The sequence below is a fragment of the Neophocaena asiaeorientalis genome, unplaced genomic scaffold, assembly GCF_003031525.2.
Source record: "Neophocaena asiaeorientalis asiaeorientalis breed wild unplaced genomic scaffold, Neophocaena_asiaeorientalis_V1.1 scaffold317, whole genome shotgun sequence".
Classification (NCBI taxonomy): domain Eukaryota; kingdom Metazoa; phylum Chordata; class Mammalia; order Artiodactyla; family Phocoenidae; genus Neophocaena; species Neophocaena asiaeorientalis.
The window spans coordinates 4,108,901-4,132,428 of record NW_020173114.1 but is presented as its reverse complement, the minus strand read 5'-3'; the positions used below and the strand labels follow the sequence as shown (position 1 = coordinate 4,132,428).

The 23,528-nt window shown below is 43.8% G+C and overlaps 1 protein-coding gene across 4 annotated transcripts in view; it reads left to right on the top strand.

Annotated features, from left to right (window-relative positions):
* Positions 1–23,528, top strand: part of TGFBR3 (transforming growth factor beta receptor 3) — a 200,434-nt gene that overhangs the window by 136,903 nt on the left and 40,003 nt on the right. For all 4 annotated transcript variants that reach the window (XM_024743617.1, XM_024743615.1, XM_024743616.1 and 1 more), the window contains exons 5-7: positions 11,519–11,702; positions 16,111–16,279; positions 18,546–18,693. In XM_024743617.1, coding sequence (XP_024599385.1) covers positions 11,519–11,702; positions 16,111–16,279; positions 18,546–18,693 — 501 coding nt within the window. The remainder of the gene's footprint in view (positions 1–11,518; positions 11,703–16,110; positions 16,280–18,545; positions 18,694–23,528) is intronic.

Below are 23,528 nucleotides of genomic sequence, written 5' to 3'. Positions count from 1 at the left end.
TATTTGGAGCCAACTGTTTGTAAAATCCAGTTTGTGCCCTTGAACCTGGGTCGGCAGATTGGATGGAACTTAAAAGAAAAATAGAAGAAAGAATCCTTCTTGGTGAGGGATTTCCCAGAAGCACACTTGGAGGGCCACAATAGATTGAGGATCATGGCAAGTACTGGTAAGGATGCCAACATTTTATTGTTGTTTCCTGAAAAACACCCTTTAGATGATAAATACACTTTAAGTTTTGGGTCAACTCCTTCTAACATCATGCTGCATTGGAAGATGGGAAAGAATAAATGTAAGAGTCTCAAGAGATGATTTTGTAAGGTCGTTGAGGATCCCTGTGTGGCCTGGGGCTCTACTTTGGAAAACTCTATATTATAAAGCAGCTTACGCTTCATTAATTTGGTAACCTGTGGGGACTGAGTTCATCTTTCAGATGCAGTGAGTTATTTTGCTTGTCTTTGTGTATATATATATTCACATATACTATCGTTCTCGTAACATTTCCATGGGAGATTAGAGTATTGCTTTCGTACTGGCTCACGTTCAAGTTTGTGCATGTTTCTATTTGGAGGGTAGCATCTCAGAGCTTTCCTCTTGGATGTGTGTAAACATGTAGGGCATTAAGAACAGAAGGTACTTTCAATCCTTTATTCCTTATATTTGAACAGGAATAAAAATTAAAAGCAGAGGATGATCATCATGAATGTTTTGAGAAAAATTGTTGAATATATTTTAATTCATTTTATTGGACAGAGTAATATGGTTGTGGATACAAAATTAAAACATCAAAGAATTTTTTTTTTATCCAAGAATTTTTAAATGGATTTGTGTTTCTTGAGTGCACTACTGGCAGAGACCACAATCACATGGCTCATGAATATGTAGCTTTGCAAATTATGACTGTAGGTTCATGGGCATGGAAGTTATTATTTCTTTAAAACAAACTTTGAAAAAAACATTGAGTCATGATATATGGTTAGTAGAAAAACATGTTTCAGATCACATTTCATATCACGAGACTTTGGAGGAACCAGGCAAGCACAGTCCTCCCAGGAATTGGGGTAGGGAGAACGTGTGATTTTCCTCTTTCAGAATGTAGGGTCCCATCCTCATTTGGGAGGTAAATATTTCAAGACTGTTCCAGCACTTTATGTAAGTTTGTTTTTGCTGGACTTGGTGCACAAAATACATCAAAGCATAATCTCCTCAATGCCTTTCTGTGTGGGCACTGTTACGAGTTCTCAGGCCACTCTGCATAGATCCTACTTATACATAAACCTAAGCTCTAGAGAAATGCCTATTCTACTTTACCACAAGTCTTTTCTCCCCCGAGAATTGAACTAGCAAATTCTTGGCATGGCAGGTGTTTCTGAAATGCCCATGTGGTTTTCTTTGCTTTATTTGTTTTCCTTGTTTTGCTCTTCCTGTTCTCCTAAGCAGGCATCTCCAGAAAGAGATGTGTCAGTGCAAGAGTCAAGAAAAAGGAATAGGAATAGTAAAGGTTGGGGGTAGGGCAGGACAGAAGAGGGAGAGGAGCTGATCCTGACTGTGCAAGTGTTGAACTTTCAGCAATGCCAAAGTCATGTAAATGTGCGAAGTTGCGTGTGCGAGTTAAAGCAGCCTCACGGAGCTGTAACCTGAATAGCAGGCGCTCACCCAAGCGATAACTCAGGCTCTAAATGGACCACAGCCCAGCTATTGGGTGTGCACGCGTGCATGCGTGTGTGTGGGGGGGGGAGGGGGAGAGAGAGAGAGAGAGCTTGATTCCTGGAACAGATTTTCCTCTGAGATTTCAGCAAGCATTTCTTTATCATTGGGGAGCTATGGCTCCTCTTTTCACAGGGCCCATTTCTATCTTTTTAGATATAGAAGAAGATGACTCCAAAAATGACTTGGCTTTACTCTCACCCTCTTAGCTTTTTTTTTTAACCAGTGCAGGGGAGAAAATTCTTGCTTGTTCTCCAAGTAATCCTCTTCACGCTTTACAAAGATTGGAGTTTACATAATATTTTTATCTATGGCAGAGCAGTGATCCTCGAGTATGCCTAGGAATCATGGGATAGTGGGCGGAGGATTATAATGCAGTTGCCTGACCCTACATTCCCACCCCACCCTGGAACCTGCATTTTAACATACTTTTGTCTGTGATACACTGATCTGAGGATCACACTTCAGGAAGCAGTGAGATTTCTTCTTAACACTGGTTTTACTACACCTTCAAAATCTGGTGTGTATTTTACAGTTATGACACAGGTCAATTTAACTAGCAACATTTGAAGCTCTCAATGGCCAGTGGCTACTTTACTGGGCAGCCATAGAGCCAGGAGAGCCTGCCCTGAGCCCCTGGCAGGCACATGAGTGACCATGGCACTCATTCCCCTTTCTTCACTGTTCCTGAGTATGGCCTCAGAATTCTTCCCAGCACAGAACTTTAGGTAGCCACTGCCAATTAATGGGACCTCAGGGTTCATTCATTCATTTAACACTTATTGAGTGTCTTTTCTATACCCAACACTGCGCTTGGGATATGCCCATAAACAAAGCAGGCTAAAATCCCAGCCTCTGAAGGAGCTTACATTCTAGTGGGAGGAGATGGGCTATAAGCATAATATATAAGTAAATTACACGGTAGTTTAGAAGCTGGCTATATTATACTCTAATCTAGAAATAAGAACATGTAAAGCAGGTGTGAGGGAGTCAGAGTGCTAGAGTGGGGGCTGCCGGGTGGTTGGATTGTAATTTTAAATAGGCTCCATCGAGAAGGTAACATGTGAGTGCACATGAAGGAGATGAGGGGAAACTTCAGAGGAAACTCAGTTGCCACCCGTGCAATTACGTGCGGCCTGCATTTTCATCTGGGAGCGTGGACGAGGCGGGAGGAGGTGGGTAGGACTAGGTGAGGCCTTACAATATGACATTATCCTCAGCAGAGATTCTCTCTCCCTCCTCACTAAAGACCACACCAGCTTGGGGGAGGCCGCAGAGTGACTGTGAGGCAACCGCCAGGCCTCTGAGTCAGCTGATGTGCTGAGATAAGTGCTAAGACGAAGAGCCTCAGTTCCAGGAAAATGTGTCTGCACCCATTAGCTGGCATTTGGTTCCCTTCCCTGAGGCTTGGGAGATCAATCTTGAGGCTTCAGTGGGTCTGCTTAGGACTTTAAGAGTTAAAGCTTAAACGCAGGTGTGGAAACAAAAGGGCTGGTTGCCTCTTTTGCTTGTTTCTTGCTCTTTTGGACAAGGTTGTTGAATCTGATCCAGAAAAAATAATAAACTTGGCTCTTGTTGCCTAGCCGTAAGTTCTTGTAATAAAACTCCCAGCACTGGCATAGAGAGTAATGTTCTGCTTTTTTAAAAAGTCTGGTAGCGTAACCAGAATGTAAAATACAAATGCTGTGCGTGGTTTCAGTAGGGAAGAGCAGTCGGGAGAAGGGGTGGCCCAGTGCATTTTGAAGCCTGGGGCTTGTTGGACAGTCAGGTGCTTCACGTTTGCCCCTTCAATGGACGCTTGCTAAGTAAGATTCAGAATTCTCAGGGCTCAGGGCTCTGTTTGTTCCCACAGGAAGATGTTTGTCATGTCAGAGGACTGGGTTTTAATTAGCAAACAGGAGGAAAGTTTAGTGGATTCTGCGGGGAGACATGGAACTACTAAATGATTTGATAATTGGTTTTTAGGTGGAGCTATTAGGTGAAAAATCAAATACTAGCTTTAAAGCGTGGCCGAAAGATCATTTCTGGGCAGTGAGGGAAGTAAGTGTTGTGAAAATGAAGAAATTATGACATAGCCTTTCCTGTAAGTAACACCATTGAACTTTCATTCAACAAGCAATTGCTGAGTCCCTGCTTTGTGCCCAGCACCTTGCCAGGCCAGGAGATTCAGAATGAACTAGGCACTCTCTTGGCCTTCAAGTGCTTGTCAAGTGGGGTGGCAGGTTTGCTGGTAGATAGTAGCAGTTCACGCGAGAGAAGGGCTGGGCTAGTGGTGTGCACGAGGCACGGAGGGTAGCTCCATCCTGAGGAAAGAAAGGGAGTTGGGAGGTTTTACAGAGAAAGTGGAAACCTGTGGAGGACAGGAGCAGTTACCCGGTGAGCAAGCCAGGTGGGGAACAGGCTGTAAAAAGACCCAGGAGATGTGAAGCAGCATGACGTGTTCTGCCATTGGGAGTGGTTCCATATGGCAAGTACTTGGGGGAGTGGGGGGAAGTGCGGCAGGCAGAGGCCCTCTCTGATCCCGTGCCAGTTCAGATGCTTAGATGCTCTCCTGCCTCATCATGTGTTTACTTTGTAGAAAGATCGCCTTGGTCACAGTATGGGTGAGGGATGGAGAGAGACAGGATTGGCAGCTTGGACAGCAGGAGGTTACTGTAATGGTTGAGATACTAGGTTGGTTGAGACATAAGGGCCGGAAGTGTGGTGGTAGCAGCACAAGGACCTACAAATAAGGTGGAAGATGGGGGAGGGAATGAATTGCCTTGGAAAGTTTCTGCCACTTTATCCAAATATAAAACCCTTGCTCTTCAGGGAGATCAGCTCAGTGCTTTGTGACCACCTAGAGGGGTGGGATAGGGAGGGGATATGGGCATCTATGTATACATATAGCTGATTCACTTTGTTATACAGCAGAAGCTAACACACCATTGTAAAGCAATTATACTCCAATAAAGATGTTTTATAAAAAAACAAAAAACCCCTTGTTCTTTAACACTTTTTTAAAGCAATTCCATATTCAGTCATGTAGTTATTATCCTTGCAATAGTGATTGTAACCACTTCTCCTATTAGAAAAATACTATTTTTCCTTCTATTTCTTGTTTTTTGTTATTCTCTTTATATCTCTGTTCTTCCACAAACTTTAACCCAAGCCGGACTCCAGTAAGAACAGACACCATACCAGGAAGATAAGGCAGGGACTGGAGTGCTGACTGGTATAGGAGTGGTGATACTGACGTGTCATGTCTTTATTTCCAGAGGGCTCTTAACAGGTTCTAGCATGACGTCCTTACAGATGAGATGAGGATAATTCCGTTGGGTTACTCTGTAGTTGGCGAACAACCAGGACAAGTGCTGTTTAATGTGCTTGGGTCAGCGTGGGAGCGTGCCTGTAAGTCACAGACCCCAGCCTTGTCTGGTTCAGCTTCTCAGGGATTTAGATGAATGTGTAGATGGCGCACACACGAAATTTAGAGATTTTTGACAGCTAACAGAATGAGGATTTTTATGTGGTCTCTACAGAGTTGAAATACGGGTCTAAAGAGTTTGATTTATATTACAGAAGTGCTGGTGTAAGGGGAGGATGTAAGGGAAGGTGTAAGGGAAGATGTAAGGGAAGATGTAAGGGAAGATGTAAGGGAAGATGTAAGGGAAGATGTAAGGGAAGATGTAAGGGAAGATGTAAGGGAAGATGTAAGGGAAGATGTAAGGGAAGATGTAAGGGAAGATGTAAGGGAAGATGTAAGGGAAGATGTAAGGGAAGGGGTAAGGGGAGGATGTAAGGGAAGGTGTAAGGGGAGGATGTAAGGGAAAGTGTAAGGGAAGGACGTAAGGGAAGGTGTAAGGGAAGGTGTAAGGGAAGGATGTAAGGGAAGATGTAAGGGAAGATGTAAGGGAAGGTGTAAGGGAAGGATGTAAGGGAAGGTGTAAGGGAAGGTGTAAGGGAAGGATGTAAGGGAAGGTGTAAGGGAAGGATGTAAGGGAAGGTGTAAGGGAAGGATGTAAGGGAAGGTGTAAGGGAAGGATGTAAGGGAAGGTGTAAGGGAAGGAGTCTCACGCTGATAAAATAAAGACCTGGGGCTTTAGGTATCATCGTGCCCACCTCAACCTCCACCTCCCTGGTGTGAGCTGCTGTTCTTTCTTCCCTGGATTATTCCAGAAGTCTACTACTGGTCTCCTGCTCCTTGTCTCCCTTCAGTCTAGCCTGGCCCTATTAGCCAGAGTGATCCTGTTAAAACATCTGTTAGATGTTTTCATGAACTCTCAGTGGTGGCCCATCTCACCCAGACTAAACACCACAGTCCTTAGCAACAGTCTGTAAGGTCCCTTTGGACCTACTGGTCTCCTCTGTGATCTCTGACCTCTCCTCCTACTCATCTGCCCCTCACCCCTGTGCTCCAGCCACACCAGCCTCCTTGCTGTCCCTTCCCCACACCAGACCTGTACCCTCACTGCTGCCTCCACCCGAGAACTCTTTCCCTGAGGTCCACGTGCCCGGCTCTTTCATCTCCTTCAGGTCTTCACCTGCTCAGTGACTTTCTCAGTTAGACTTGTCCCATCACAACACTTTATAGTGCCCCCTCCTCTTCTCTCAATTTATGTCATTCCTTCACACTTATTAACATATATTTTCATCGTTTATATTTTGTTCCTCTGACTTCCTTACTAGACTGTAAGCTTCACAAAACAGGAAATTTTGTCTGTTTTGTGAAGGGGAGGATGTAAGGGAAAGTGTAAGGGAAGGACGTAAGGGAAGGTGTAAGGGAAGGATGCAAGGGAAGGATGTAAGGGAAGGTGTAAGGAAAGGATGTACTGGAGATCCCTCTCCAGTATATCCCCAGCACCTAGAAAGGTGCCTGACACTCAATAAATATTTGTTGGATGTATGGTTAAAGCATAAATTAATGGTTATGAGATAATAGTAGGGTTCAGCTGATATAAAAGCTGATGTGATCTTGGGCCTCATGCAGTGTTCACATAGATATAGAAAGATATTTATTGTAAAGAATTGGCTCACGTGATTATGGAGGCTAGCAAGTTCAAATTCTGCAGAGCCAATGTCCCAGTGTGAGTCCGAAGGGCAGCAGGCTGCTGTAGAACCAGGAAGAGCTGATGCCCAGTTCAAAGGCCGTCAGCAGGAGAATTCTCTCTTACTAAGGGGAAGGGTCTGCCTTTAGTTCTATTTAGGCCTTCGACTGATTGGGTGAGGCCCATACCCATTAGGAAGGGCAATCTGTTTTAGTTAGTCTATTGATCTAAATGTTAATCTCATCCAAAAACACCCTCACAGAAATACTCACAATAATGTTTGACCAAGTATCTGGTACCCTGTAGCCCAGTCACATTGACACCTAAAACTAACCTTCACAGTACTCTCATCAGACCACACCCAAAACCCTAGGTTTTGTTCTGGGCACCACATACCAGAGACTATGCTGATGAAGCTCTGACAACATTGGTGTCTGGGGAGGAGTTGGGGGGAGTTGGGACTGTTGCCCTGAAGAAGTGAAGTCGTGCCTGAGGTTGAGTGATGACTTCAAACATTTGAAGGCTTATCTCATGGAAGAAAGAGGAAGGAATTCTTTGGTCTGGAAGGCCTACCTCAGACAAGTGGACGGAAGGCAAATCTTACAGGTAGAAAGTAGGAAGAGAACTCTTCTGCCTTGGGAGCTACCCAGGTCTTCTTTCTGGAAGGGTTCAGGCAGTGGCCAGCTGTAAGCGGGAGTCCGAAGTGTCCTGTGCTGGTCTGCCCTGGGTGCTGCTTCTTTGACCTTGGGTAGGCCTTTAGCTTCTCGGATGTTTCCTCCTCTCCACCGTGGAAATCAGACTAGCCTACCTCACAGGTCATCCTGAGGATCAGGTGGAAATAACAACACCTTGTAAAACTCGTTGGGGGTTGGGGTCAGAGTGAGAGAACTGGTGGTCAGAAGGGGCACCGACTAACCCCTTGTTGCGGCAGAAAATTTCCACTGACCCGCAGTCAGGGACGCTTCCCTGCCCCTGGCAGCTTTGCTTTCTTCTCACTGGAATGTGCCTGAGGAGTGGCAGTTGACTCCTTTTCCAAATTCCTCAGCCCTGAGTGTATGATCTGTGCTGCTGCTGGCCCTGGGGGAGACGGACGTGCGAAGTGCATGGCGCATGGAGGGAACTTCCCCTTTCGAGGAGTCAGCTACACGGTGGCGTCCCTTTTAATTACTTCCCGATACGTTCCCGAGTTGCTCCCCATTTCTACTCTTATTTACACTGTTCACATTCTTGCCTCTGGAATGCACCAGGGTGATCTAACCCACCTTCCACTCTGAAGAAATGTACTCTCTGCATAACGTATTTATAGCCCAAGTGTTTTATTTTATGGCTGTAACATGAATGAGAAAAAAAGAGCAGAACATCCAGGGATGCTTGCCTAAACATTCAGAACTGTGCTGGCAGTGGGACAAAGGCCTTTGGACTGTTGTGGGTTTTTTCGGTGACAGGCTTAATAAAAATGACTTTTTAGCACAAGTGCTTTTCAGTGAAAAGAAGATTTTACTACAGTGCTTAAGTCAGAAAATCAGATAAACATTGTTTGAAGTTCACTGTTGAGGAGTAGCTAAGCTTCAGAGGATTTATGCATAGGTTGGCATGGTTATCGTTGGCAGGTAGTTGGTTCAGGAGCTTTTTCTTATGCAGGTGATGTCAAAACAAGGTCAGGGCTTCCCTGGTGGCTCAGTGGTTGAGAGTCCACCTGCCGATGCAGGGGACACAGGTTCGTGCCCCAGTCCGGGAAGATCCTACATGCCGTGGAGTGGCTGCGCCCATGAGCCATGGCCGCTGAGCCTGTGCGTCCGGAGCCTGTGCTCTGCAACGGGAGAGGCCACAACAGTGAGAGGCCTGCGTACCGCAAAAAAAAAAACACAAGTCAAAGCTAAATGGTCCCCGCTGGTTTTGCTTATAACTGGCATTGGGACATGTAGCAAGTGTCATTGCTATACTTGGTAGCACTTCATGGTGCCTGATACATAGTAAGTGTACAGTAAATGGTGACTGTTGTCAGTGGTCATAGTTTACGCTCAGCTTATTAATGATTAGTTCCGGGTTTCCCAAGCCAATACAAACCAGAAAGGTTCTATTATTCTTTATTAAGTACTAAACAGCCCAATTTCTAGGATAGAAAGAGCTGTCAATTTGGGGATCCAGTTTGGGGATCCAGTAGATGTTCGAGTGGCAGTAACGTTCGGTCAGTCCAAAGTGTAAACCAGGATTTCTCAGTCATGGCGCTATTGACATTTCAGATAATTATTTGTTATGGGGGCTGTCCTGTGCACTCTAGGATGTTTAGCAGCATCCCTGGCCTCTATTCACTAGATGCCAGTAGCTCCTCCCTCCCAGTTGTGACAATCAAAAATGTTTCCAGGCATTGCCAAATGTTCCCTGGGGGGCAGAATCACCCCTGGTTAAGAACCACTGGTGTAGAGGAAACTGTGAGATGCACGTTGGGCTTTTCAAACTGTGGATCACGCAGTACCCATTAAGGCTAGGCTTCTCAACTGTAGCTGAACATTGGAATCACCCAGGGAGCGCTTTTTTTTTGCGGTACGTGGGCCTCTCACTGCTGTGGCCTCTCCCGTTGCGGAGCACAGGCTCCGGACGCACAGGCTCAGCCGCCATGGCTCACGGGCCCAGCCGCTCCGCGGCATGTGGGATCTTCCCAGACCGGGGCACGAACCCGTGTCCCCTGCATCGGCAGGCGGACTCTCAACCACTGTGCCACCAGGGAAGCCCCCCAGGGAGCTTTAAAAAATCCTGATGCCTGGCTCCCACCCCCAAGTTCTAATCCGGGATATGGCCTGGGCCTCAGGATTTTTAGAAACTCTTCAGATGCTTCTAGGTTTCAGCCAAGAGGGCGACTACAGCATGAGTAGGTGATGGAATCAATTTGGTGAAGTGCTTCTTTGCTAGCATTTAAAAAGTATATGTATATATAGTTGGAGAGAAAATATTAATGCCTAGCATAATAGTTAGGGTAAGTACTGTTTTGTATGTGTGTGGAGGCTGGAAACATTGCTGGCAAGGGTAGAGCCCTAAGCAAAATCCCTGCCCTCAACCTGCTGTTAGTCTGGCTATAACCACTTCAGAAACTGCTTGCTTTTTGTTAATGATAGTTAATGTGAAAACATTTTTTATTGAGGTATAATTGACATATAGCATGATATTAGTTTCAGGTGTTCAACATAGTCTTCAATATTTGTATATATTGTAAAATGATCACCACAATAAGTCTAGTTAACATCTGTCACCATATGTACAGAATTTTTTTTCTTGTGGTGAGAACTTTTAGGATCTATTGTCTTTAGCAACTTTCAAATATGCGATACCGTGTTACTAACTATAGTCACTAAGCTGTACATTACATCCCCATGACTTATTTAGTTTATAAGTTGAAGTTTGTACCTTTTGACCCCTTCGCCCATTTCACTCACCCCCTACCTCCCACCTCTGGCAACCACCAATCTCTTTGCAGTATCTGTGAATTTGGTTTTTTGTTTTGATTTTAGACTCCACGTATAAATGAGATCATATGGCATTTGGCTTTGTCTGACTTACTTCACTTAGCATAATGCTCTTGAGGTCCATCCATGTTGTTGCAAATGGCAAGATTTTATTCTTTTTTATGGCTGAAAATATTCCATTGTGTATATATACCACATCTTTATTCATTCATCCATGGGCACTTAGGTTGTTTCCATATCTTGGCTGTTGTAAATAATGCTGCAGGGTGCATATATCTTTTCAAGTTAGTGTTTTCATTTTCTTCGGATAAATACTCAGAAGTGGAATTGCTGGATCGTATGGTAGTTCTTTAGTTAATGTGAAATTTAATACAAAACATTTAGAGTTCTGTGGCTTGGGAATTTTTGAGCCTTTTTGCTCACATTTTGAGGTTCCACCCTGACACTGATAAAATCAGTTATAAATGCTAGCCAATAAAGATGACATGCATATTTTCACCAGCAGCTAAATTTAATTATAGTACAGCAACAAGATGATAATTTTCCCCCTTTGTGTGTGTTAATTATATATACCATGATATGCTAGGTCAGCAATGGTCTAAATACATCCAGCAAAAAATGTGGGACTTGCATAAATCATCCCAAAAGTTTTATGAGGATCAGTCTAACAGCCTCTTGACTTCATTATCTATGGGAATTTGGGGGTCTTACAAAATAAACTGTAATACACATTCATCTCACTACGAGGAAGTAGTATATAAAGTGGTAGAAGACAGGCCAGCTCTGGCCATTTTCTATCTCAGCGCTCAGGAAACATTAAACCAAAGGGACTCTTGTTGTGTTCCTGTGGTGGTGACTCTCATGGCAGAGGCTGCAACTGTGGAAGACTCGGATGTCAAGTTCAGGTGCTAGCAGGCCTTTGGGATCACTTGCACTGATCCAGAAGCCCATTACGAGCCTATGAAAACACTCACCAAGGCTTCCTATTTAACTTGAAACTCATTGCTTGAAAGGTTGGCCTTCAATTTAGGTATCTGGAAAATAGTGATAAGTCTCGTGATTCCTCACAATGCACTCCCTCATCACAAAGTTCTTTAAAAATTCAAAAGGACATCCTGCAGTTTGTAGTTTTGTCTTTACCTGGAAGAAGGTAGGCTTGTGATTGTTTCTTGAATCAGCTGCTGAAAAAAGATGATGTGCCTCTATAACAAAGGGAAGAGGTTGGATTGACAAATATCCATTAATTGTCTGATTAGCTCTTTCACTAATTATGATTCAGCTCTGGGTGACTGCACCACATTAAATATGCAATTCTATTTCTTCTAGGTGTCTGAGGGTTCTGTGGTCCATTTTTCATCAGGAAACTTCTCCTTGTCAGCAGAAACAGAGGAAAGAAGCTTCCCGCATGGAAATGAGCATCTGTTAAATTGGGCCCGAAAGGAATATGGAGCAGTTACTTCATTCACTGAACTCAAGATAGCAAGAAACATTTATATTAAAGTGGGGGAAGGTAAATTTTATGTGGCGTCAATTACCGACTGATTTATGACAGTCAGTTTTTTTTCTTTTCTGAGACCAGGTGGTTAGGGCAGGGAATTATAGAATTACAGATTGTTGGAGCTGGCAGGGACCTGAGGGATCACTGGGGCCTACTCACCACCACATCCCCTCCTTCCCTTTTTCCTTCTGAGGAAACAGACCCGGGAATGGGGGAGAAGTGGGGAGTAGCCTGGTTGAGAGAGGAGAAGGTTGTTGTGCAGAAATTTAGAAGACACCCATGCACAGAAGTCAGAAGAAGTGAGCGGAGGCCGAGAAGCTGAGGTGTGGGAAAGGAGGGAATACCTGATGGAATGCACGAAGAGTTAGCAGGATGGGTCAACAGTTAGAGCTTCCTCCCACTTATAATTCTGTAGACATTTGAAGCCAATGTCAGCTTTATGGCCTCGAGACATCAGTTAAGTTTCGGACAATAGCAGAGGAAAAGTGTTTGAAAATATTTTTTAATACTAATGCCTGTTACAAGGACAAATTATTGGAGAAAGGAACTGTTTAGCCTTGATAAGAAATTGCCCATTTTAATTTCCTTGCCTTTGCAGAGGGATATAAATATCTGGTGACTCAACTTTGAAAGCATATTATTTCTTAAATAACTTTTTTATCATTATTTTTAGTTGAGGAGCTCCCGAATAAGTTACTGGAAATAACAACTCTTGTGAGTGGGTCCTTGTTACAGTCAGGTGATTGTGTGAAAATGGCATTTCACGTCCTCAGGGTCCACCTGCTTTCTTTTGAAACCTACAGCAATTGTCACCTCTTCCACAGGCAGCGTGGCAGCACAAGTGAATTATTGAATGCTAGTTCCCAGCCCTCTTTTGGATCTGGGATGTTTAATATAGATGCAGGAAGAGGTGGACACTGAAGTTGAGTGTGTGCTCTGTGCAGAGGCCATATCAGGTGCCTTCCCATGCACCCCACTTAACCCTGCCAGTAATCCTAGGAGAAAACCGTTATTTCCACCATTTTGCAGAGGGGTTGGTAGAGGGTTAACGTAACTTGCTCATATCCACATTACTAGCAAGTGACAAAACTAGAACTCAAACTCAGGTTTCCTGACCTTTGAGTCTAATACTTATTTCCTGATGCTGCATTTTAAGTCTTAGCCAAATAAGTGTAACCTAAACGTGAAAGTAGGTTACCTGGATGGGCAGACTTGTTTAGTTGAGTAGAGGGAGGAAGAGTTTTAGATGAGAACTGGGTTCAAAAAGTTGAAGTTTGTTACTAAACTCTCATGGTACTCAGGCAGCTAAGCATAGAGGTCAAGTCCTATCGGGACAAAACAAAAAGTCTCTTTTAATAAAGGTTCTAAGCCCTGACCAACAGTCTCTATTTCTGAAGCAGAATTCTGGTGCATATTGATTGAATATTGATTACCCCTCTGGAATTTGTTAGAATAAGAATATGTGTTATGGTAACATGTAGAATGTTGGGCTCCTTTCTCTTTCTGGTGCATGAGCTTCTGTGTACAGGAGTGAGGGGTTCCATAACTTCCCCAAGGCTGCACACTGGATCAGGGGAGAACTTTAAGGACCTGGTGTCCCACCCAGTAAAAACTGTTTAACTCCTTGGCGACACCTTTGGAGCCCCTGAAACTTGACTCCAGCCACCAGTTGGGTATAAGTCACTGGCCCATACCATGGAGAGGAGCAGCTGGGAGAGTGAGGGTCCTTGGTTAGTTTGGTGGACCACAGGCGATGTTGTCTATCACCATGGACTGGACTCTGCTGAACAAACCTCATCCACTGGTTTCCCAGAACCTGACCTGTCTCTACCCAACTGAGTCGGGAATCCTAGGCCATGAGCCTCCTCTTGTTCTTTCCCCAGTGGTTCTCAAAGTGTGGTCCCCACCCCAGCAGCATCCTTATCACCTGGGAACTTATAGAAATGCTGGTTCTTGGGCCCACCCCAGACCAAGTGAATTGAAAACCCTGGGGTCCAGCCATCTGTGTTTTAGCAAGCACTCTAGGTGATTCTGTTGCTTGCTAACGTTTGAGAACTACTGCTCTAACCTATATGCTTAGAGTGGAAGAACTGAGGGCTTTCGGTTCTTATCCTAGCTGGTCTCATTACCTGTGAGGCTTCAAGCAACACTCTGATTTACCTACCACCGGAGCCTCAGTTTCTATAGCGGCATCATGAGATGTTTACATTACCTCCCAGGTTCTTAGAGTATATTATTCTAGCTCTCAAAGTGGCTTGTCAATCCTTTCCTAAAATACAAATAAGCATGTGACTTCCCCCCTCCCCCAAACTTGCCAGGTTTCTACCCGGGGATTCCCCTTTGTGGTTTCCTTTCTGCTTGGCAGTTGGTGTAAGTTTTGATGCCAGGCGTGCGGAAGGTCATTTTGGGGGAAAAAAAAACCACACACATGCATGCACGCACAACAAAAAGTGATCAGCTTATTCACCTTAGTGACAATGGCAACTGGGACTTAAGCCCTTAACAACATCAACTTTTAAACAATTAAACCTTTCCTGGTGGCTGTGGAGTGTCACAATGTGGGTGAGTGTTTTGTTATTTGTCTCAAATCTCACACCATTGTTGATTCAGGAAACCTATGCCATGTGCCTACTCTATTATGTGCCAAGTGCACCCCAGGCACACCTATGAACTGGGTATACGGGCCAGAGTCCCAGGAGGGTCCTAGTCTCTTGAGCTCCAGACTGACCTGTCCCTGGCCCATACATCCACCCTCTGATTCTTGATTAAGTTTCAGCCTTGCCACCCCAATATCATCTTCTGTCCTGTGATCTGGGGGAGGCATCCGCAGGGCTGCAGCTGCAGGGTGTGCGTTCCTCATCTGCTCATCTGGCAAAACCCTCAGCAGATGTGGAGGGGAGGCTGCTCCAGCGGCCTGAGTCGGCAGAGCCCTGGCCTCTTCTCTCTGAGGGGGTCTTTAGGGAAGAATACGGAATGCAGAGCCGACACTTTCTTGAAGCGAGCCTCCAAGCAGGGGCCTCGTGAACTCATCTGGTCCCCTCTGTTCTAGGGGTGGCACTGGGGGTGCCATGGTGCACGGAGCCAGGATGCCACGATGTATGTTGTGAGCTTCAGTAGAGGGGAGGTTGCACAGTTGGGCAGGCAGGGGAGGGCACTGTCAACCCAATCTTGGGAACTCCCGGGCTGATTCCTCACTCCTAAGTGAGACTTGCCTATGAATCTGAACCCTGGCATGCTGTCCATTAAATGAAAAAGGCAGAAGTCTGTTTCATTAGAGTGCCAGGGCTCTGATTAATTACCCCTTCTGAATAAAGCTTGCTACACCTAGAACTTCCTTGACATTGGTCCCAGCTGTCACACTGCCAGCAGTTTCAAGTCCTGTTTAAACATTTAAACCACTAAATGGAAATCCCATCAGCCATGGTGCTGTGTAAGCAGCATGTGCCGTTGGGGGAGTATCTTCAGACTCTTAGTAATTGCATCACTTTCCCGGGTGGAGGTGATGAACAGCCCTCAGCACAATCAGATAATGTTTATGAAAGCTCCTTATAAACTGTAAAGTGCCATGTAAACATTCGCTGTCTGTGTCAAGATTACGGGAAAGAGTAGAGGTCTGCTCTCACCGTTTCCCTCAAACTGTTACCTTCAGCTTTTAGAGTATAAATTGCTTTGAGGGATAAATATGAAGAAATGATTAATTCTACACCGTGCGCCAGAGAATTAGTTAGGTTGCTGGTCCTCCTATCAATTGAAGTAGCAAATATCCAAAGAGGAGGATATTTGGGGATAGGCTAGGTAATTGGATTCAGTGTTGAGTATGCCGACTAAAATATCTATTGGATTTTTAGGTGGAAGGTGCTTGGTAGGCAGATGACAATGCAGGTCTGCAGCTCAGGAGTCATGATCTAGGTATACATTGAAGCCGTGGGAGTGATTGAGATCATCTAGGAAGAAAACGAAATAAAAAGAGAGTTGAGGAAGGAACTGAGATTCTTAGTCTTGGTTTATATCAGGATTAACTATGGAGCTTTTCAAAAAGAAAGCTTCCTAGGTCCCACCTAGATCTTCTGAATCAGACTCTCTGGGGTGGGGTCCAAACAGGTGGATTCTGATATGCACCAAAGATTGAGGACCGCTGGTGTTTAAAGGATGAGCAGACGAGGAACTAGTGAGAGGCTGAAAGATAGGTCAGAGGAAATGGGTGAGGACAAAGCAGAATCAAAGAGAACAGGAAAGGAGAGAATTTAGACCAAAAGAGGCCACTAAAGTTGGTCAGTAGGAGGCCACTGGTGACCATAGAGGAAGCATTTCAGGACACAAGCTTGTGATTTCCTGTGTCTTGCACTTGCCCAGTGTCACTGTTATCTTCTCTCCTTAGTGTCTGGTTACCATGTAGTTCAATGTGTTTCTTTACTTTCAGATCAAGTGTTCCCTCCCACGTGCAACATAGGGAAGAATTTTCTCTCCCTCAATTACCTTGCCGGGTACCTTCAGCCCAAAGCTGCAGAAGGGTGTGTGATATCCAGCCAGCCCCGAGATAAGGAAGTACACATCATTGAGTTAATCACCCCCAACTCTAACCCCTACAGGTGAGTGTGAGTGTGTGTGTGTTGTGTGTGTTTTCTGAACTAAGAGATGAAAACAAAGATCTGATATGATTCTGACTTGAGACAGGGAGAGGCTTAGCCCTCCCTCGGGTGAGGGGGAGGAAGCCACTGATGCTTTGGGTGAGATTCACAGAAGCTTTGAAGAAGGGAGTAAAGGTACCAGTGTCATATTTTATTTTCTGCATCTGTCTCTAGATCCCATATATCCCAGATGAGTTCTGAAGCCTAATTTGAACTTCTTGGTATAGTCGTCCATTGGTGTCTGTGGGAGGTTGGTTTCAGATCTCCCTCGGATACCAAAACCCATAGATGCTCAAGTCCTTTATATAAAATGGCATAGTATTTGCATATAACCTACGCACATTCTCCTGTATACTTTAAATCGTCTCTAGATTACTTATCATACCTAATACAATATGTAAATAGTTGTAAATACAATGTAAATAGTTGCCTGCACGTGGCAAGTTCAAGTTTTACTTTCTGGAACTTCCTGGAATTTTTTTTTTCCCCAATATTTTCCATCCGTGGTTGGTTGAATCTTCAGATGTGGAACCTGCAGATACAGAGGGTGGACTGTACTAGTTATAGAACAGTCACTCTTACTCCATTATTACCTCCTTTGACTGAGGTTATCCCTGTTAAGAAAATTACAAAATGTGCCTTGTTAACATGATTATTATTTTAATGATATTATGTGTTTTTTTTAATATTATGTTTTTTAACAGATTTCTGTTTATAGTGTCCTCAGAGCACTTTTGCACTCATAACTGTTTAAATCTGTGTGTGAATGTGTGTGTGTGTTGTGTGTGTGTGTGTGTCAGAGGAGTGACCCTTCATGGTGACACACCAAAGAGCCATTAGATACCACTTACCTCTCTCTCTCTCAGCCCCAGCGTCCTGCCCCAGGACTGGAAATTTAACTCTATCAAGAATGATTGTGGAATTTAAGAAAGAAAGAAAAGGGAGAAAGTAGGCCTTTCTCCCGCTTTCACCTGCATTTCATGGGGACTAGTGAGTTAAAATGTAAATTTATATTATAGAAGGATTTCACAGCTAAAATTCTAATGAAACTTTGATTTCAAAAGTGATTAAACTACCAATCGGTTTTGGTAGGATTGGAAATGGAATTCTGTTCCATGTAAAGAATTTGTGGAAAATTAAAAGGGAGTGGGAATAGAAGCGATCTGGCATATGTGCTTAGATATTAAGCCTAAGGCTTCATTTGAGTACTGTATATCATTCATTTTACGGTTTACAAGTGTGTAAAACCAAGATGGAAATAAAGACTTTCCCCTAAATCCAGAATGACAGAGATGTTATGGTTTGGTAAAAATTCTCTTTTATACTGGATTCTTAGAAGTTTGGATTGTATTCATTAATTTTCCAGTAATCACTTGGTTGACCATCTGTTTTTTTATTTTAATAACTCTATATCCAGAAGTTTGGGAAAGTAAATGCAGATATGATTTTGTGACAAATGTTAATGGCTTAAGCACACCTTATATAAGTCAAGAAATTCTCTAGCCTTCTGCCTCTTATTTTATTCTGAAGCTTCCTCACTGCTTTACTGCCTCCCTCTTCCATCCACCCTGGCATCCCACTCACCAAACTGCCGCCCACTACTGCTCTGAAGGATTTTGAGCATATAGCAGAGTAGAACGTTACACATCAAAGGTGCTGGAGGCTGAAAAAGCAGCAGTTCTGCTTCAGAAGTAAACTCTCCGGGTTTGTTCACGTCCATTTCAAACAGTGGCTGCCGCATCATACAGGGAGATCACAGAGAGATCAGCTCTGTGCTTTGCGTCCACCTGGAGGGGTGGGATAGGGAGGGTGGGAGGGAGACACAAGAGGGAGGCGATATGGGGATCTATGTATACATATAGCTGATTCACTTTGTTATACAGCAGAAACTAACACACCACTGTAAAGCAGCTATACTCCAATGAAGATGTTAAAAACAAAAACAAAAATGTGGCTGCATTAAGTATCCACCTTTTTTTTCTTTTTTCAACAAAGAGAAAAAGTTTAGTGGCTAATTGTCCACAGGCATATTTTTCTATTGTTATGTAAAACTGTTTTGTTATGTGTGCACTAACAATCTGTTTTGCACATGTCATTTGCCTGGGATCAACTCCAGCTTTTTAATCAACTGGCCAGACGCTGGAAACATGAAGACTTGGAAGAGGGGAAGATAGTTGCAACTTTCTGGCATTTGGGTCCTAACTCTGCCTTTGTTTTCCATTCACAGTGCTTTCCAGGTGGATATCATAATTGACATAAGACCTTCTCGAAAGGATCCTGAGGTGGTCAAAGATCTCATCCTGATCTTGAAGTGCAAAAAGTCTGTCAACTGGGTGATCAAATCTTTTGATATTAAGGGAAACCTGAAAGTTATCGTAAGTTAGTTAAGCGTTTCTTTGTTTTGATGAATGGTGGTAATTTAAGCTGTGTTTGTATGTGTTATTTTTGTGAAGTTTCTCTCTGTTATTTTTCACTTTATAAAAGAGGCTGCTCCTTGGCTTCTCCTGACAAGGGCGGGCGGGGTGGTGGTTAAACACATGGTCTTTGGGGTCAGTACAGACCCAGATTTAAGTTCAGACTCTGCCATTTACAAACTCTGACTGTGGGTAAGCTCCTTAACCTCTCTGGACCCCACTTGCCTCATTTGTGAAATTCCTGGAGTGTATTAGTGTTCTTCCCAGACTTAGTAAGTATAAAATAATGAACACAAGCCTTTCATGGCTGAGAGCCCTGTAGGGGCCTCAGTGTCATGGTCCTAAATTTCAGCTCTCACTTTGGGGTCGGGTATTGAAGGAAGCTGTGGGAAATCAGCTGACTCCAGCCCATTTTTCTTTTTGAGATAAATACTTGGTATTGGCATGTCTTTTTTGCTTGCTTCTAAGGGTGAAACACTGATAAAAGCATTATAGCCATGGAGAGGTTAGTGAGATGGTGCTGGAAAAGCATCCCCCAGCCTGTTCCCTAAGCATTATATTTCATGAAGGAAATATACTTAAGAAGTTTAGCTGGGTGGCATGACAGGCGAACAGTAGCTAGTTTCCTGAAAAGATGAATGTTGAAATTTGGTAAAATAAATCTTTTTCAAGTCTTTAGGGAGATAACTATTTGACAGAATATTGGAGCAAATTATATTGAAAGTTAAAGAAGAATGGCCCCTCCTCATTTTTAAGAAGATAATCACCTCTTTAGCATCTCTTTTGTGGGCTCAAATTTTTGTGCATTGTCTTTTATAAAAACCGTGGCCAATTCCTCTTTCAGTACCTGCATTGAATCAACTGGAGTGGGTTTTACGTTTTCACTATTTGGGGAGAGGGATACCTTTGGCGTTGGTATTATTCATTCATGGCACCTTCCGTGTGATAATGCAGTGACAGAGCCAACGGTCCCCTGGGCAGCGTCATGTACAAGCATTTGCCAGGGGCAGCAGGCAAAGCCATGAGCACACACATCGTCATTTTAAAGTAATCATTTCTGGTTCCTGTGGGGTTGTTTTGTTTTGTTTTTTTTTTTAACTTTGAGAGGATCCCAATGAGCCATCCTGTGTAATGGTGATACATTAATTTGGTATTGAGCACAGAGCCCAGCAGTGATTTTCTGAAGTCAGAGCTGTTTTGATTGTCTTCCCTGGCATGGCCTGAGGGGTGTTGGTGACCAGGGGTGTCTGCGGCCTTTGCTGCCTGGCGCACCAACCAAATGTTTTTAATTTCAGAATAACAAAAACAGGAAAGGGAATCATGCTTTGAAAGGCAAAAACATACGGTACATTTTAATTCCCTGCTGGAGTTCTTGTGTAAATGTTCTTTTGGCCCTGACCCTTCAATGGCTCTTTCTCTCCCTGAGTATGTGTGCCTGGTCCATGGCAGTCCTGGAGTTCCCTTTGAACATCCCCACTTCTCATATGAATCAGAAAGGCTAGAAATGAGATTGCTCATCCCAGTGCAAGATCTGTTTATATTGCTCTCCTTGGCCGTACTCCTGTTCCAGGCCAATTTTGGACAATGCATGACAACATTGCTAAACAATTAGGTAACGTTTCATGATGTTCTTTTTTATTCTCCCAGCCAGTTTCATGCTTTGTGATATCTTAACTGCTGCCTCAGATGTGAATTCTGACTGTGCTGGGAGGAGGAGTTACCTGCTAATAAAAGGCTGCTAATAAAAGGGTGGAGTGGAAAGAATCCTGGCTTTGGGGCCAGAAAGGGCTGGATTCAAATCCCATTTCCAATTGCCATTACTCCCAGTTGATACTGGGCAATCTCATTAAATTCTGGGTCTGTTTCCTTTCCTGTGAAATGGGTACGATGATAATACTCACCTTGAGAGCTCTTGTGAGGTTTAGCAGAGTCCATTCATTCATTCAACAAATATTTGTTAAGTGTGTCCTGGGTATTTCATGTAAAGCACTTAGCATACTGCCTGCACATGGTGAGTTCTCAGCTATTTGTACTACTTAACTTCTGTGAGCCTCAGGTTCCCCTTCTCTAGAAAGGAATAGTAATGCCTTGTCCTTATATTTTGGAGGAGAATTAAATAACACATGTAAAGCTCTTAGCACAGTGCCTGCCATAAAAAGGGGGGGTTCATCTTCCTTCTATTAACAACTCTTTAAAAGTTTGTCTGTAGGAGCAATTAACAAAGTGAAGACAAGGACAAATGTCCACTAAAAGAATTGTATGGAACTTGATGGGGTAAATTTAAAGAAGAGCACGCAGACATAGAGAACAGATGTGTGGACACCGGGCGGGGGGTGGGGTGGGGTGAATTGGGAGATTGGGATTGACGTACGCGCGCTGCCACGTGTAAAACAGATGCTAGTGGGAACCTGCTGTACAGCACAGGGAGCTCAGCTCGGTGCTCTGTGGTGACCTAGATGGGTGGGATGAGGGGTGGGGTGGGAGGGAGATCCAAGAGGGAGGGGATATATGTATACATGTAGCTGATTCACTTCATTGTACAGCAGAAACTAACACAACATTGTCAAGCAACTATACCCCAATTAAAAAACCAAACCAAACCAAAACATAGGCGCGTGCGTGTGTGTATATGTGTGTCAGGAATGGGACCTGGGTAGAATGCACCCTCCAAAAGACAGGATGGGCCAAAGAGACACAAAGGGTTGTGCGCTGGAGCCAGATGGGACTACTACAAGTGTCCACATTACGTCGCCGTGCCCAACTCTGGCTTTTAATTCAGGGCCCTTATGGACCATGCATAATCACATTTTGGAAGAACCTCCAACACATAAAAGAATAGATGGAGATAACTTGTTAGAAATTTCCTGTTGTATTATTTCATATGGCCTCAGGGCTTCAAGTTTGGAAATAGTGAGTTTATTCTTAGAAAAGACATTTTTTAATCCCAGTGGGAATATGCACAACGCTGTGCCTAACCCGTCCCCCAGATGCCCCCTCCCAACATCAGCAGTTTTGATGCAGGTGTGTTGGGTGGTGGGAGAGAGGGGAAGCCACTCAGACTCTACTTAGCTCATCGTCCTTTGTGAAGGTACGAGTGGGAAATGGCGGCGGTATTTGAGACCTCCTTGAATACTCCCATAGGAAGTAGCTATACTGAGGCCTTGGAAAAGCCTGGGGACTCCCAGAAATACAGGATGAGGAATTCACTCATTGCCGGGAACCAACTTGCCTGCCATTGTCCCAAACCTTGCTGCTTTACAAATGCGTAGGTAGATTTCTAGCCTTGTATGTAAGTCACGAGGTGTAATGAGTATGAGTTGTGCTGACAGCTCCTAGAGTTAATGTGGAAAGGTGTAAACAAGTCATTCCATATTGTTACAAAAAGGATAGGTGGCAGTTATGATGATAGTATTCTGGAAATACAGTATTTTCTCAGCTGTCCAACAACATGAAAGACTAGTGCAGATGAGGCCAAGCGGTATTGTTTAGGCCAATGTTGCAACTCCAGCCAGTCCAAACAACAGGCTACCTTGAAAGGCTGGAAGAAGCTGTGCTGGAGAAAATGCTATTGACTCAGTGAATAAGAAGTTCTAAGAACAAATTGGATCCTTCTTTACTTCATTTTAGTTTCCTTCTTTCCTTCCTTCCTCCCTCTCTCCCTCTCTCCCTTCGTTTCTTCTTTCCCTTTCCCTAAGGAATTTTCTCTGAAGGAGTTTTCTCTGAATCCCAGTAAGACTAGAATAATCCAAACCTGTGAAACTGAGGGTTTTTTTGCAAATGGCTACAGAACTTGGTTAAAGCTCTCTGTGGTCCCTTGCATGCATCACTGTGACTGGCCAGTCTGGCAGTTTTTCCTCAGATAAGCACTTTGGGTAGTAGAAGAATATACTGGGTGAGATCCTCTAAGCTTTGAATTGAAAATGTGTGTCCTCAGCCAATATCTCACAACCAGAGAGACCAAGAGAACTTAGAGGCTGTGAATCTTCTATGGTTTTACAGTGGGAAAGGATTAATATTTAGTCATGTTAGGGGCAAACAGAATGGGAAACAAATGGGGAATTTAGGAAAAATGCTGCATGTATGCAGAAGAAAATAATTGGGCATGGAAATTAAAGTGATTTTTATATGGCATGAGATGGCATAATCTGCTTGCTGGAAGGGCCTTCCAGCCCTGTTGGAGCAGTTGTTGAAAATGTGGTGACTTCCCTTTGGGGTGCCCCCTGCAGCATTCAGCTCCCTCACCGTCTGAGAAGATCACTGCTGTAGGATCAGAAGGTGATGTGAAATTTACCTTCCATGTCCTTGTTACTCAGAGTCCTTTTATATCCTTTCCTGGAAAGATTTCTGTCACTCAGTTTTAAGTTTGTAACTGATTACCAAGTGAAAGTTAATTTTAACAGTTACTTGTACTGCCGGATAAAAATATTGGTACTATACACAATGGAATATTACTCAGCCATAAAAAGAAATGAAATTGAGTTATTTGTAGTGAGATGGATGGACCTAGAGTCTGTCATACAGAGTGAAGTAAGTCAGAAAGAGAAAAACAAATATCATATGCTAACACATATATATGGAATCTAAAATAGGTTATGAAGAACCTAGGGACAGGACAGGAATAAAGACACAGATGTAGAGAATTGACTTGAGGACACGGGGTGGGGGGAAGGGTAAGCTGGGATGAAGTGAGAGAGTGGCGTGGACATATACACACTACCAAATGTAAGATAGATAGCTAGTGAGAAGCAGCCACATAGCACAGGGAGATCAGCTCGGTGTTTTGTGACCACCTAGAG